This window comes from Pyrgilauda ruficollis, unplaced genomic scaffold (assembly GCF_017590135.1).
Source record: "Pyrgilauda ruficollis isolate IOZ18807 unplaced genomic scaffold, ASM1759013v1 scaffold112, whole genome shotgun sequence".
Lineage (NCBI taxonomy): Eukaryota > Metazoa > Chordata > Aves > Passeriformes > Passeridae > Pyrgilauda > Pyrgilauda ruficollis.
In genome coordinates, this window is record NW_024509433.1 from 1510739 (window position 1) to 1525753 (window position 15015).

The 15015-nt window shown below is 35.9% G+C and overlaps 1 protein-coding gene across 1 annotated transcript in view; it reads left to right on the plus strand.

Moving 5' to 3' along the window:
- Positions 1 to 15015, plus strand: part of PCLO (piccolo presynaptic cytomatrix protein) — a 316529-nt gene that overhangs the window by 175127 nt on the left and 126387 nt on the right. Inside the window, exons 7-8 of the mRNA XM_041477704.1 lie at positions 5635 to 7843; positions 12920 to 13056. Coding sequence (XP_041333638.1) covers positions 5635 to 7843; positions 12920 to 13056 — 2346 coding nt within the window. The remainder of the gene's footprint in view (positions 1 to 5634; positions 7844 to 12919; positions 13057 to 15015) is intronic.

The following is a 15015-nucleotide window of genomic DNA, read 5'->3' on the forward strand; positions in this document are numbered from 1 at the left end:
AGACTATTTCTAAAAATTGTATATTGGTGTTAACAGAAAAGAAATTTATTTTTAGAGGTCTCCAAAGGAGTCGGGGGAAAAGAAAACAAAAAAAGAGAGAAAAACAGACTGGCTGGCATCTCAGTGCTGCTGTGTAGTGATTTAGAAACTAGTTTTCTGCCTGACTGCTTGGTCCCCAGAGCAACATACTTGCAGAAAAGAAAAGGATGAGAGTTACATTGAAGGAAAGCTCTCGTATATTACTCAAGAAGCAGGGTATTTCACTCCCCTGTACAAGGCCAAATTCAGCTCATCAAATTAATCTTGCACTACCCTTGCCAGCAATGGCTCACAAGCCAAGGCAGTACTGGTTGTATGATCAGGTTTTACTATGGGTTAGAATTTGTTCAGAGCATGTATTACTTCACTCTCAGCACTGCTGATCAGACCAGCTTTTATTAAATACATCTTTGTATATATTTTCTTTACCATTCACAATTCATCTGCTTCCCTTAACCTGATGGCTTCATTGGAGGGTTCCCACCTTCTGTGGTTTTTCATGCTATAGAAGTTCCCCTGTGTCAGCCTTAGCCAGTGGAGAGAAGCTTCTCAATATTCTTGCTCTAATGTTTGTTAATCAGGGATTAACAAAGGTGGCGCCTTCTCATCAGCAGTTACCACATGATAGATATTAAGTCCAAAGTGTCCATAAAAACTTACATGAGAGACTTTCTTTGCACAGGACAAGTTACAAAACATTGTTCAGGACGTCTATAAGAAGATGTAGTTAAAGATTCCATACTTAAAATGAAGTAATCTAATACTAGTGTATTATGTTAGTATCTTCAGGAGTTGGGTCTCATTTGCAAGCAAGTTTAAAGATACTGTTAAAATACCGAGAAGTCCTTAATGAACGATAACAGATTTTCATGGATTCTTCGTAGTAAATGAAATGTTTAAAATAATGAATTGCCAAAATTTCTAACTCTTCTGATCCATTTCTAAGAATGAAGAGCACATGCTGTAATACTGAGTAACACATTCTGAGCCTTTATAAGTAGAAAAGCTGTCTTACAATTGCAATTTTAACTGTGCATTTTGGGGCTTTGGAGGGGTTGCATTTGGGAAGGTTTTTGTTACATGAGAAAGCCAAGACGTGAGATCTGGAAAGTGAGCTACAGCAGAGGCTTCACCTTAACAATCTGCACTGGTCCCAACCCTAGGTGATTTGTTTTTTTTTTTTTTTTTGATTTCTGAGACAGTTTATTGACTGCATGGTCCTGGTTTGAAGACAAAAAATATTATTTGCATTGTTTTACTAGTAGCAAGAAAAAACAGAATACAGCCAACTTTCTGCTGACATTTCAAGTCTGTTGCAAATTAGTGTCAAGTGTTTCAGGGAATCTAGCCCTGCAGAGAGTGAGTTTTTGTTCTTCTGCAGTACAGAACAGGATTTTCATCATGCTGTTGAGTCTTCTGGGGATTGTGGCAGAGGAGTAGCCTCATCTATGATCCACTTTACCTTTGCTTTTCACAGCCCCACAGGCTGTGGTAGTCTGACATCGCTGTGTCTATTGTATAGCCTGGACATGACAAAGTAATAGGATGCTGTCATCACAACTGTAATTAGCTTCTGCAAATGCATATATGTATACATATTACGTACATGATTTTCAGGATTTTTCCCTACTTATACAAAATATATATGTATATATAAGTTCAGGTCTGTTTTGTCAGCTCTAGAGAGGACCAAAGAAGAAGCTGAAGTTTGTGTGGTGATCACAGAAAATTTTAAAAGAGGGATGAATAATAAGGATTACATCTTTACAGTAAAATTCAAAACATGCAAGAAGTATACAAGCATTTTATGCTCAAGTGTCAAAGCTGAGCTTTTGAGCAAATGAAACCAATATCCAAACATGGCTACCTGAAAGGAGAGCAGCATATCATGTTCAAAAACTGAGTTGAGAAGAGGACAAGAAAGATTGTGTAGCTAGAATCAAACACAGTGCTTAGAGGTAGAAATTCATCACAGGTATCCTGAGCTATTCAGTCCCCCGGAGTAAACTATCTCTTTAAGACATATAAAAAGCAGCAGAACATATTAGCATTTCCTAGTAACTGACTGATTCTTGCAGTAGGTCAGTCTTGCTGGCTTCATCAACAACGACATCAAATTAAAAGAGACAAAAATAGGTAGAAAAAGGTATTTTTGGAAAGATTCACAAAGAACAGGGTGATCATAGCAAAAGAGTTATTCCAAAGTCACCACACATATTAACAGTGTTCACAAGCCTTTGTCCAGATGACCTCTATACATTCCAACTCAGACAATAACTCACATCAAGACTAATGTGTATTGTCAAGGCAGAAAAGCAAGATTTTGCTGAATCTGTTTGCATGCAACCTTCAGCTCAGTCTTTTGACTTCCTTACTGTGATGTTATCTTGTCACTGAACTGCAAGGATGAGAAGACTTCCTCCTATGTTTATTTCAAAACTTTGTTAGTCTTAAGGAGTGGTGGTGGAAGGGCAAGATGGTTTGTTCCTCTGTTCTTTAGTTTGTAGTGCTGCAGAGAACTTCTCTGTAGCTTTATTTCAAGCATGAGCTTTGGCCTTATTTTAACAAGGTCAGTTTTGCCTCAAAAGCATATATGATTACAATTAAGTCCACCATGAAGGGATATTCCAGACTAATGTAAAATTATACAAGGGTCAGCAATAAAGTAATAACATTTATATGAGCATCATGGTAAAACAAAAATACAGAATAATTTACTTTTAGTTTTTTGGAAGTTACGCTCAACATTTAGAGTGATGGTTTGCTAAACAAAAAAAATATTTTAAAATTAGTGAGGATGCTAACAGTTAGCTAGAAGTAAACTGATTAGAATTAAGATGGAAAACATGGTAAAATATAGTAGAAAACTTCATTGTTTATTCAGTCAAAGAGCTTCTAAGGTCACCTGCCTGACATCTAACTTTACCTTTAACCGGTGATTGTAAGGTCTAAGAATGCCTGCTTGTACTTGATAGGTTTATGTGGCTCCAGAGTTGGTCTCATGAAGATTTCTGCCCCATCTTTCCTTTGGGTACTTCAAATGTCTAATGAGCATACATTATAAATGTGACACAATGACCAAAAATACAGAGATAGGACTAGACAGCACAATTACCCCTTTCCACTTCCAATTCTTTTTGATAAAGAGATTAAAATTTGGCAAAGATCAGCCCTAGCTTGCTTCCCCCCCCCCCCCCCCCCCCCCATGCTACTTAACAAATTGAAAGGAAATGCAAAAACAAACAGTCACTTTAAAGTTGTCTGTCAAAATATTGCAGTTGAACTTCCCTTCAATCTACTAAGACAGTTCCCAGGGAGCATGCTAACATAAGTGATGGTGGAAGTATCCAGGAAAAAAAACCAGACACACATTTTATCACAGTAGTAATTTTCTTTTTCTTGTCCCAGTATAAATCTCAAGTAAAAGCAATTAAGCCTTCCTTTTGTGAGAATAGTAGCTAAAAGCTAGAGGTTATCAACACTTTTTCAAAAGCAAGTATAACATCTTCCTATAATATGTTAGTCTAAGTTTCTTCATATACAGAGAGATCTAAAATCAATTTTTTTTTTGTTAAAACTCATAGTAATCTGACACTGAGATGTATGCATCAGCAATTTAACTATTATCTGAAAATTTTAATTCCATAAAGTATTGTAGACCTTTTAATGACTGTTTTATTAATAGCACTTCCCAATACCAGTGACCATCTGTGACTGCTTCACCATCTGTGATCCCTATTTCAGTTCAGGAGGGGGAAATAACAGTGGTATTACACTGATTATACAATATAAAACATTAGCCAACTAGACCTACTGTAGATGATTAATTTGTCTTTGCTTATAAGTGCACACTGAGCAAGATAAAATTAGCTCCTTTGATTTGTTGGCACAACATGGGTTTCTGAAATGGCCACAGGAAGCTGAAAAGATTAAATTGCTTTTATTGAAATCTGAAATTGCAAAAGTTGATGGAATTTAAATGAAGAGAATAAAAGAGCTTAAATGTCACTTGAAAAGGTGGTGAATGTTTCCTTAAAGATCCATGGCAAATGATGTGCTGATTATTATAATTTTTTTTAAAGCTAGGTAACAGAGGACCAGCAAAAGGGAATTGTCAATACTTCTTAAAAACTTGTAGAGTTTGTTGATGTAATAATATAAATATTATTTATATTAAAATAAACTAAGAAAGTGCTGATTTATAAACTCCTACTTAAAATTAATATTATTTATATCTTGTCTGAATGAAGTAGCAAGTATTTCAAAAGAAATGCCATTTTTAATTAAAAGCAGTTAATCCTTGCAGAAATGCTTTCCATGTCTGCAGAGGCAGGAGAGTTAATTTGATCAATATTGGTTTTATTCTTCTCTTATTAAACTGGGCTAAATTTTTTCCATATGTTGGTAGTAACATGTCTGCATTCTGTAAGGGCTGAGCTGATTTTTCTTTTGGTTTAGAGAACATGTGTAGCTCAATCTCTTTTCCTTTGCTAAGGCAAGATTTGTAAGAGGATTTTAGGGAGATAGGATGCAATTTCAAAATCATTCAGGTCCCACTTCTTAATCTGTATACATAGCGTGGGAGCCTAAACTTTATAACTAAAAAAATTCAAAAACATTAGTGATTTAGGATGCAAATTTAATTGCATCTAACCAGTTGCATTGTCTACTTCCTTAGCTGATGAAGAGACATTGGCACCTCAAAAAAAATTAGTTATCAGCCTAAGACAGATAGTTCTACATCAGGATGAATCATTCTTCTACCTTAAACTGTGGGGAAGTCTGGACGTCTGGATGGAATTAAATTGTTAAAATTTTATACTGCTAATTTTTTTTTTTTTTACGTTTTAAACTGTAGCTTCCTAACTGGAACAAATTTCATTTATGAAAGTCTTTCTTCTGAACTGAAGAAAGCTTATACCAGTTTTGTAAGGGACAAGAAAATCCTCTGAAAAAAAAAATACATATATAGCATCACATATGAGGCAAAAAATTACAAGACCATGTAAGAACTCTCTGTCTTAGCACTAGAAAGTTCTGCTTTGTTGTCTGGATTTCAGTATAAGTTGTAGCTTATGGGGATGCATTCAATGTCTGGCTCAGAGTCATCTATTTGACTGTACAGATTATATATAAATTTAATTATGAATGCTTATATAAGTACATTTATAATTATGCATATTTTTTATTAAATTAAATGTTATATAAAAGGGAGGTGTATATGTATATATATTCCCCTCCCACACACATATGCATTATGTTTATGCATAACCATGCAGAAATTAAAAAAAAAATAAATAAAAACCTTTAAAATTACCATTGATTAAACTTTAATATAAGGTAGATTTTTTAATCTTAGGCTAAACAAATTCCTGGTGAGTGTCATTCTTATTTTTGCATTAGATTGCTCATCTTTAGTAGACTGATGGCCATTTTCCTTTCTACTTTCTGCTGCTTAATCACAGATACAGAATTTCCTCTGTCTTAAAGAAAGTACGCAGTTAAGTTAAATAAAGCCATACCCTGAAAAAATTTAAATAACTGTGATTAATTTTCCTTCAGGATAGTGATTCAGTCTTGTTTCTTCTATTGCAGTCAAAAGGTTCTTCAGGCATGACTCCATCCAGCACTCAAAAGAAGGTGAAGAGGACTCTGCCCAATCCACCTCCAGAGGAAGCAACAGCAGGAACTCAGTCCCCATATACTTCTGTGGGATCAGTTTCACGGAGAAGGATTTGTAGGACCACCACTATGGCCAGAGCCAAAATTCTTCAGGATATAGACAGGGAATTGGATCTGGTCGAACGTGAATCAGCCAAGCTTAGGAAGAAGCAAGCAGAGCTAGATGAGGAGGAAAAAGAAATAGATGCCAAGTTGAGATACTTGGAAATGGGCATTAATAGGAGGAAAGAAGCCCTACTAAAAGAAAGAGAAAAGAGAGAGCGTGCCTATCTCCAAGGAGTAGCAGAAGAACGTGATTATATGTCAGACAGTGAAGTTAATAATACCAGGTCAACCAGAATAGAAACTCAGCATGGCTTGGAAAGACCACGTACTGCACCCCAGACAGAATTTAACCAGTTTATGCCACCACAAACCCAGCCAGAAACACAGTTTGCCCCTGCTACAAGCCCATATGCTCAATATCAGTATTCATCTCCTGCCCTGCCAACTCAAGCACCAACTCAGTTCACACAGCAGTCACATTACCAACAACAGCAGCCTTTGTATCACCAGCAGGTTTCACCCTATCAGACCCAGACAGCATTCCAAACAGGAGCTACTATGTCCTTTACCCCACAGGCTCAACCTCCACCATCTCAACAGCCATCATATCAACTCCCATCACAGATGATGGTGATACAGCCAAAGCCAAGACAGACCACATTATATATGGAGCCTAAGATAACAACAAACTATGATGTAATTCGCAATCAGCCTCTCATGATAGCACCAGTTTCAACTGACAATAGTTATGCAGTTTCCCAGCTGGGCAGTAAATACTCTACCTTGGACTTAAGGATAGGACTAGACGAGAGAAACAGCATAGCAAGCAGCCCTATATCAAGCATATCTGCAGATTCGTTCTATGCAGATATAGACCACCACCATACACCCCGAAATTATGTGCTGATTGATGATATAGGAGAACTTACTAAAGGAACAGGAGCTCTTGGTTCCAGTTTTAGCCTCCATGAGAAAGATCTGACCAAAACAGATCGACTTCTTCGCACATCTGAGGCCAGGAGAGCACAAGAAGTGTCAGACTTCCTGGCACCACTGCAGACTTCCTCTAGATTACATTCCTATGTTAAAGCTGATGAAGACCCAATGGAGGACCCTTATGAGCTCAAACTTCTGAAACACCAGATAAAGCAAGAGTTCCGTAGAGGTGCAGAAAGTCTCGATCATCTGGCTGGTCTATCACAGTATTACCATGGAGAGGGCAGCTACAGGCATTTTCCAAAATCTGAGAAATACAGCATAGGTAGGCTTACTCTAGAGAAACAGGCTGCTAAGCAGCTCCCAGCAGCCCTCCTTTACCAGAAGCAGTCAAAACACAAGAAAGCCTTGATAGACCCCAAACTTACAAAGTTTTCACCTATCCAAGAAAGCAGAGACCTTGAGCCTGACTATTCAAGCTATATGACTTCTAGTACTTCAACACTTGGGGGAATTACTACTAGGGCAAGGCTTCTTCAGGATGATATCACTTATGGCCTTAGAAAAAACATCAGTGACCAACAGAAGTACATGGGGCCACCACTGACGTCATCCATTGGAGCAGGCCTTGGGACTGCACTAGGTCCAACAATGAGATCTGCACTACAAGATGAAGCAGACAAGTCTTATAGCAGTGGTAGTAGGTCTAGGCCCTCATCTAGGCCCTCCTCAGTGTATGGGCTCGATCTGTCATTGAAAAGGGATTCTTCCAGTTCTTCTTTAAGACTGAAAGCCCAAGAAGCTGAACCTTTAGATGTTTCCTTTAGCCATGCAGCACCTTCTGGAAGAACTAAACCCACCAGTCTACCTATTAGCCAAAGCAGGGGAAGGATCCCAATAGTAGCACAGAACTCAGAGGAGGAGAGCCCACTAAGTCCTGTTGGACAGCCAATGGGAATGGCAAGAGCGGCAGCCGGACCCTTGCCACCAATATCTGCAGATACCAGGGACCAGTTTGGATCGAGCCATTCATTACCTGAGGTCCAGCAGCATATGAGGGAGGAGTCACGGACTCGAGGCTATGATCGAGATATAGCCTTCATCATGGATGACTTCCAGCATGCCATGTCAGACAGTGAAGGTAAATTAGGCCTCAGACTGGTATCTTACTATCACAACGCAAATCCTCATTTCTATGCATGTGTCTGATTTTCGTTACACTTCAAAGACTTGTTCTTTTTCTGTTCCTTGGTGCATCTTCTGTGTATCTACATTTTTGGGGGTTGATTTGTTTTGTCGTATTTGGTATTTTTTATTTTACCCTAACATTTTCTGAATGGTGTTAAGCTACTGTTGCATGCTACTATATTGTTGTTGATTTCCTTTCCTTTTGGTTTGCTTGTGCATTTTCCTTTTCACTTGTTTATGTCAACTTTTCAATGATACTGTGTAGAACATTCCACGTATAATACAGATTCTGCCATCAGTCTTTATGTGCAGCTCTCTCCAGTGACTGTGAATCATTGAACTTATTTGCAATAGTTTTTGTTGGGATTTGGAAATAATCTCCCAAATCTCTTAAAAAACTCCAGTAATTTTATGTGCATGAAATTTCATGATAGAACTCAAAAAATTATAATTCCATCTCCCGATGCACCAATTGAGATCTCTGTTTATATAGAAATAGTCTGTTCATTAAGTACATATTATATGTTAGAACCATATAGAGCTTAACATGATAGCAAAATGGCATTCTACATATGGTTTGTTGAAAGCATCCTGTCATGTGGACTTCTGTGCATTCAGAATTGTGATTATGTAAGATAATTTGTCTTTGAATGGTGCAAGACAATCTCATACTTCAATAAAGGACATAAAGTATTTTACTTCTGTTGATGGGTTATGCAGTGTAGCTGGTTTTATATGCACCCCATACACGTCTGCCAAATAAGCACAAGAGTTTATCTCACTTGAGTTCATGAAAGGAACCTTTCTGATGTATTATAAATAGTGCAATTAAAAATGCTGCTTCTGAATAAGTACAGCAGAATGTTAAAGCTGATGTCGAGTTAATAATTGCAAATTATGTATCAGTTTTGTTTGAGTCAGTTCAGAATTAATATATTCTAAATTGTTTAAAAATCATAAAGACAGTTTGAAGGCAAATGAAATGAATATGTTCAAAAATGTATGCGCTCCATTAACGTTTTCTTATGTGTATTTACTGCACAATAAAAGAGACTTTGCATGCGCTCTATTGTCTGTAAATGGCAATGATTGTCTCAAAAGACATATTTGCATGATTATGAAGTAGTATGGTTTATTTTTCACATTTCTACTAACCTTCGTTCATTATTGCATTATTGATTTTTTACACATGCTGAATCCTTCATAAGCATTAGGAAAAATTATCTATTTGCCTTCCTCATACTTCATACTAAGGGCTTTGTTCTGTAAGTTTCTCTTCATATTTCTTAGGTAGTTATAACCTCCTCATGAATTCTGTGTTTCAGGAGAGACTCAGGGTCATCAGCTTTTTTGATATTTATCAGGAGTTTAACTGTTTTTTATTGTCCTTCAATTCTTAACACACAGAGTCCTATAATTAAATCTAAAAGCAGTTGAGAGGAACTTCCCAAGTTGAAACTCATGTCATTCTTCCTAAATAAGCAGATGCTATCTTGTCTCCTCTCAGCTTGTGACTTTTATGGGTCATTCTAAAGTCACATTGTGAAAGATACAGGACTTTTTCTCCTGAAAACTGAGGAGAACCAGCCTGGACCAAAAAGATCCATTGTGGTGTTATTCTGCTGCATATGAACAGGTCATAGGAAATCACATATCTGCCCTACAGTTCATTATAGTTCTCATATATATTTGTACAAGACATACATGAATACTTCAAGTTGACCACGCTTCAGTTTTAAATCAGTCTCTGATTAGTTAGACCCTTTCCGTGGTATTCTAATTCAATTCACATATTCTGTATTAGATTGATATGTCACTCAGGGCTTCCCCTTTCAACAGTCTTTTTATAATTTCTATCAATTTTTTTCTTCACAAATGGCCTATTTCTTGGGAAAACACTTAATGACATTATTTCAAATATGCAATCTAATAGCAAATAACCTGTATTGAAAATAATTAATATAATTTGGATGCAAGATAAAAAGTGTTCAAAAGAAGCAATTACATTTCTACAGAAAGTCATGGCCTTCTTTTTTAGGGACTGCACTCTTCTTTGTAGTGATCTGATGCCCTGACATAGTGGATACAGCTAGTGGATAGCTGTTCTGGCTTGTTTCATCCAACCTTTTAGCACAATTTGCTTTGCAGCTTCTCTTTATTTTAAGCAACTGCTGTGTGGTCTTGATGAGATTTCAGTTAAAGAAATTAGTCTTAAGCACTGTTTTAGGAAAAATCTTCTTATGCTACAGCTTGATTTATCATCTTAAAAGCCTTTTAAAAATTAATTTAAGTTAAAATGTTAAATTTTAATTGTTTTCCTTTGGTTCAAATTCAGAGACATGCATGACTTTCTGTTCATTTTTTATAAGTGACATCCCATAACAAATACTAGAAGAGAATGCAAACAGGACTTTGAGTCCAAACCTTCTGGTTTTCACTTCAGGACATAAGCAGTGCTTATAGTGGCATGCCAAACTTCAAACAGGTTAAAAAAGTAGCCTTAGTGTTGAAAGAGCACAAGATCCAGAGCTGCCCATTGAAAATAAACAGCATTTTGAGATCTTGAAACACCTGGAATTTTCTCAGGGTTCCCAGTACTATGAAAACTGCTATCCAGCAAATAGATCTCTGTCAACCCCACAGCTGCCACTTTCCACACATTATTAAGTATGCTGAAGATACTAATTTTCAAGAACGCTGAAGCTAGTACTCAATTTTATGAATATAAATAGCCTTTGCTGTTCAGAAGGTACAAAATGTACCTTTTCTCACCTCAAGCATTTTTTTCTTTTATATGCTAATTTGGAAATTCTTCAGCAGAGTTTAGAAGTTTAAAACTGAGATATCAAGACATCAAGATATCAACACAGTTGATTCTTTGTAATTTTTCATCTGTGGGATTTACAGTGATCACTGTTATTTCTCTGATTGAGTTTCTTGGATCCCACGGCCTGGAGTTCAGTCTCACCTGGTTGATCTGTTTGGGAGGAACCATCTGGCTGCATTCTGTTGGCCTTAGAATAAAAGGGTAACTTCTCTAAGACTGTCAGTGGTTCCTCGTGGCTGTTGTCAGGTTTCTAGCTGGCCAAATCCCAGCTGTGCAAACCAAAACCAATGGGGTGTGTGTGTCCATGTGAGTGTGGGGTGTGTGTGTGTCTGTATACACATATATTTACAACTTCTTAAATTTCAATAAAATACACACATTCATCACAGTTTGATTTGAAAAATAAAAAAAAGTAGGCTGGTCTGAACTGCAGTATGGAATTCTACATTTTCAAGAATAGTAATCCAGGAAATGTTACGTCAACTGAGGCAGGAGGGAAAAAAACTCCTTCTTTCATCTGCTCAGATGATGACACAGAATGTGATAGCCAGCATTAGCGTCTGGGGTCAGGAATATGTATTAAATTCATCATGCAAGCTTCAGAAAGAATTTCTGTCAGGATGAGTTATGGATAAGCCTGCTTCGTGCAGCTACTGATCAACTGGCATAAATGTGTAATGCATGAAATTTTTGCATGCTAGATCATAGTGGTTTATTGATAGCAGTTAATGACTAATCAGTAGTGAGATAAGCATCAACCTCTTATAATGTTTCTTGTAATTCATATATTCTTATCTAAATAATATTAAATAAACGATTTCATGTTAGATTAAGTTTGTGCACAGTTATGAAGGAAGAGACTGTATAATATCAATCATAATATGAACCAAGATTGAAAAAAAATTTTGTAGGCTTATTATATTATATAGAATATTGGTTTTACAACATACAATGTATTCTTTTAAAAATATAATGCATATATATTATTCCTCTTTTTTGGAAAACTTTAAGAAAATAGTAATGAAAAAACACAACTTCCTTCTTTCCCATTAACATTTTTTTAAAATTCTTTCTTAAACCAAATAGATAATGTTTATTTTCACAACTAAATAGGAAAGATTATTAACACTACCATTTTTCCTTTTAAATTCTTTTCTATGTCATGTCCATTCACTCTTGCTGTTATAGCAAAAACTGGTCTTATTTAAGTTTTACAATTTCTTGTGGTTTTGCTGAAACAAATATTGTCTTCCTTTGAGTTCGAAATTTATTTTGCTTAATAAAGCATAAAATTCAAACTTGCCTTACATTCTACATTGAATTACCTGAACATTGCATTGGTTTACATGATTGGCAATATAGGAGAAAACAGGACATGATTCTGATCCCAATGGAGTGACACTTATGTCCCAATAGTCAGTAAGCATAAATAAATGCATTTGGAAAACTGATTTCAGTGAAATGATGTTATTTGATCCCCTTAAGATGCCTAATACAACATTTACTGTTGCAAACAGAATATTAGTCTTGTAGAATTTTTGCAGAAAAAACATTAGAAATCCATACATAAAGGTTCATACTGCAAAATCGGGGGATGGAATTAAAAATGAGAACACCTGTAATATTTCTGCTTAGAATTTCAGCTGCATAGGTTTGTTTCCAATCTTCTTTGATTTGGTTTGATATTGATTTCATAAAGAGGTTGTAATTTTCTTGTATGTAGTTCTAGATTATTTCCAAAATATTTTGAGCAGTATTCAGTTCAGAAATTTGGGTATTGGTGGAGTCTGCATTTTGAGGGTTGGTTATTTTGAGTTTTGATTTGGATTTTCTGAGTTTAGGGTTTTTTTCTTAGTCCTCTGCAAAATACTTAATATGGCTACATTTTTCTCAACAAACATTTTAGAGATATGTGAAATCTGCAGTGTATTTTTTGGCTGCCAGAAGGGAGAAGTGGCTATAGCACTTGGTAAATATCTTCTGTATTTAATATCCATGGTTCTGACATAAACAGAATCTTCTCCCTTTGCTGTCTCACAGCTAAATAATGCTCAAGTTCAATGTCTCAAGTCTCACCTCTAACTTTGCTTTAGCTGCATGGCCAATTAGTAACCACTCTGCATGTTTGCTATGCACAATGCACATTCTTGCCCTTTGCCCAGCACTGGACCAGAGCATTTGACCTGTCCTTGGTTTTCAAAGCCTATCATCTCCGTCGGGAAGAAACAGATTGGTTTGACAAGCCCAGAGAGCCTCGTTTGGAGAATGGACACATCCTTGACAGAAGGCTACCAGAGAAGTTGTCACACTCTCGACCACTAAGTCAACACCAAGATCAAGTAAGCTGCCAAATAAGATGTGCCTCTGCTTTTATAAATGGCCGATAATTTAATCATACTGTCCAAAAGTTCCCATAGGAACTACAGGATTACTCAAAATCCACCTGCCTTCAGCTGAAGTGCTGTTGAACCTGTATTCATCATCAACATTTGATGATGAAATTAGATTAACTTTCCTCTACAATTCAGTATTAATTTTTCAGATTGTATTTTGACTTCTGAAATATAACTGAAAATATCTGGAAAAAAATTTTAAAAAAGAAAATAGTTTCATTTTCCCTTACCAGGTTTATCTTGTCCAAATTCAAGTCTGTTCTTTTAGTTGAAGGAAAATAATTCCTTTATCCTGTTGACATTTTTTCCACTTTCAGTTGGTAAGTATAATCCCAACAGTCTGTGATTAATTATTGAATAAATCAGCAAGACTCTATTAATCTAATACTTAGAATTTTCATTTATTAGAGAGAAAAAACAAAAATACCGTAGTCTGCTTTTTCAAGCTTGCCAACTTCAAAACCTAGTTTACCTTATGGTACCATTCTGTTTCCATTTTATATTAACAAAGTTTATGTATTTCAAATCTCTAAGGTCTTCTGTTGCTTGTTTCAGTTGTCATTTTTTTAGAATGAATAGAATATATCAGGATATAACCTAATTTTTTTTTAAATTGATTTAGGTTATATCCTGACATATTCTTATATTTTGATATAGATTACATTTTTACATGAGATCCAATCAATGCAGTGAATGCATTTCCTCAAGACTAGAGGAAATAACCTCCAATTGCACCAGGGGAGGTTTAAATTAGATATTAGGAAAAATATCTTCATGGAAAGGATGGTCAAGCATTGAAACAGGCTGCCTAGGGAAATGTTGGAGTCATCACCCTGGAAGTGTTCAAGAGAAATGGATGTGGCACTTGAGGACATGGTTTGTGGTAAACATGGTGGTGGTAACCCAGCTGGCAGTTGAACTTTAGAATCATCTTAGGTGTCTTTTCCAACCTTAACAATCCTGTGATTCTGAGAGAAGATATTGCATGGCCCCTTTGTGATACTTAATAGCTTATATTGCTTACATTAATTCCTCAGATAACATGCAACGTAAGAATATCTCAGTATTACACAGCCTTTAAAAGTTTTATGCTGGCGAGCATTTTCAGTGACATTTGGCAATCAAATGTAGGTTTTATGAAGGAACGGTGTAGATTTTACGAAGTGTTAAAATGTCTTCCAATACAAGCTTTCATTTATTTTCCCCTCCTTTTCTATCCCTAGCATATATTGAGATTTACACATCCTGTGTTGTACTGAGCCTACTCATTTCTTTTTGAGAAAAAGTGTTTTACATTATATAATTTTTATAGCAATCTATTCAAATATATCTATGATTCTATGAATCAACTTAATTGCAAGATAAAGAATGTTTTTGAGTCTTAACATCTCTCAATATTATGGCAATAGTTAAAAAAACTGTCTCTCTGAGCACTTTAATCCTCATGAGAAGCATTTATTATTCCAAGCATACATAATTGTATTTTACCACTACATCTTTCTGAGGTAAAATTGAAAATTTTCCTTGAAAATCAGGTTTGTCCAAAAGAATTACAGCTAACCCTGAGCTCTGTGATCAGGAGGTGATTAGTATGATAGACTTAACTTCTAGAGCTTTTTTTGTCCTGGGAAACAGTTCCAAGGCAAAGTCTTAGTCACAGAGATCTGATCTTTTCTTTTTTCCTTGTATAAATAGTAATACACTAGGACTGGTTGAAAAGTTTCATTCAAAAATTTTCAGCAGGAAGGTTAAAGAGCCTAAGAGTTCTTGTTTTCTTGGATATTTCCAGGAAGAAAATAGCTATTTTTTTTCTCCCTCAAGCTATCCCCATGCTTATAGGGAAGTAGAGATACACTATCAAAATCTTGCCAAAGTAATTTTTCAAGATTTAATGAAACATGGGAT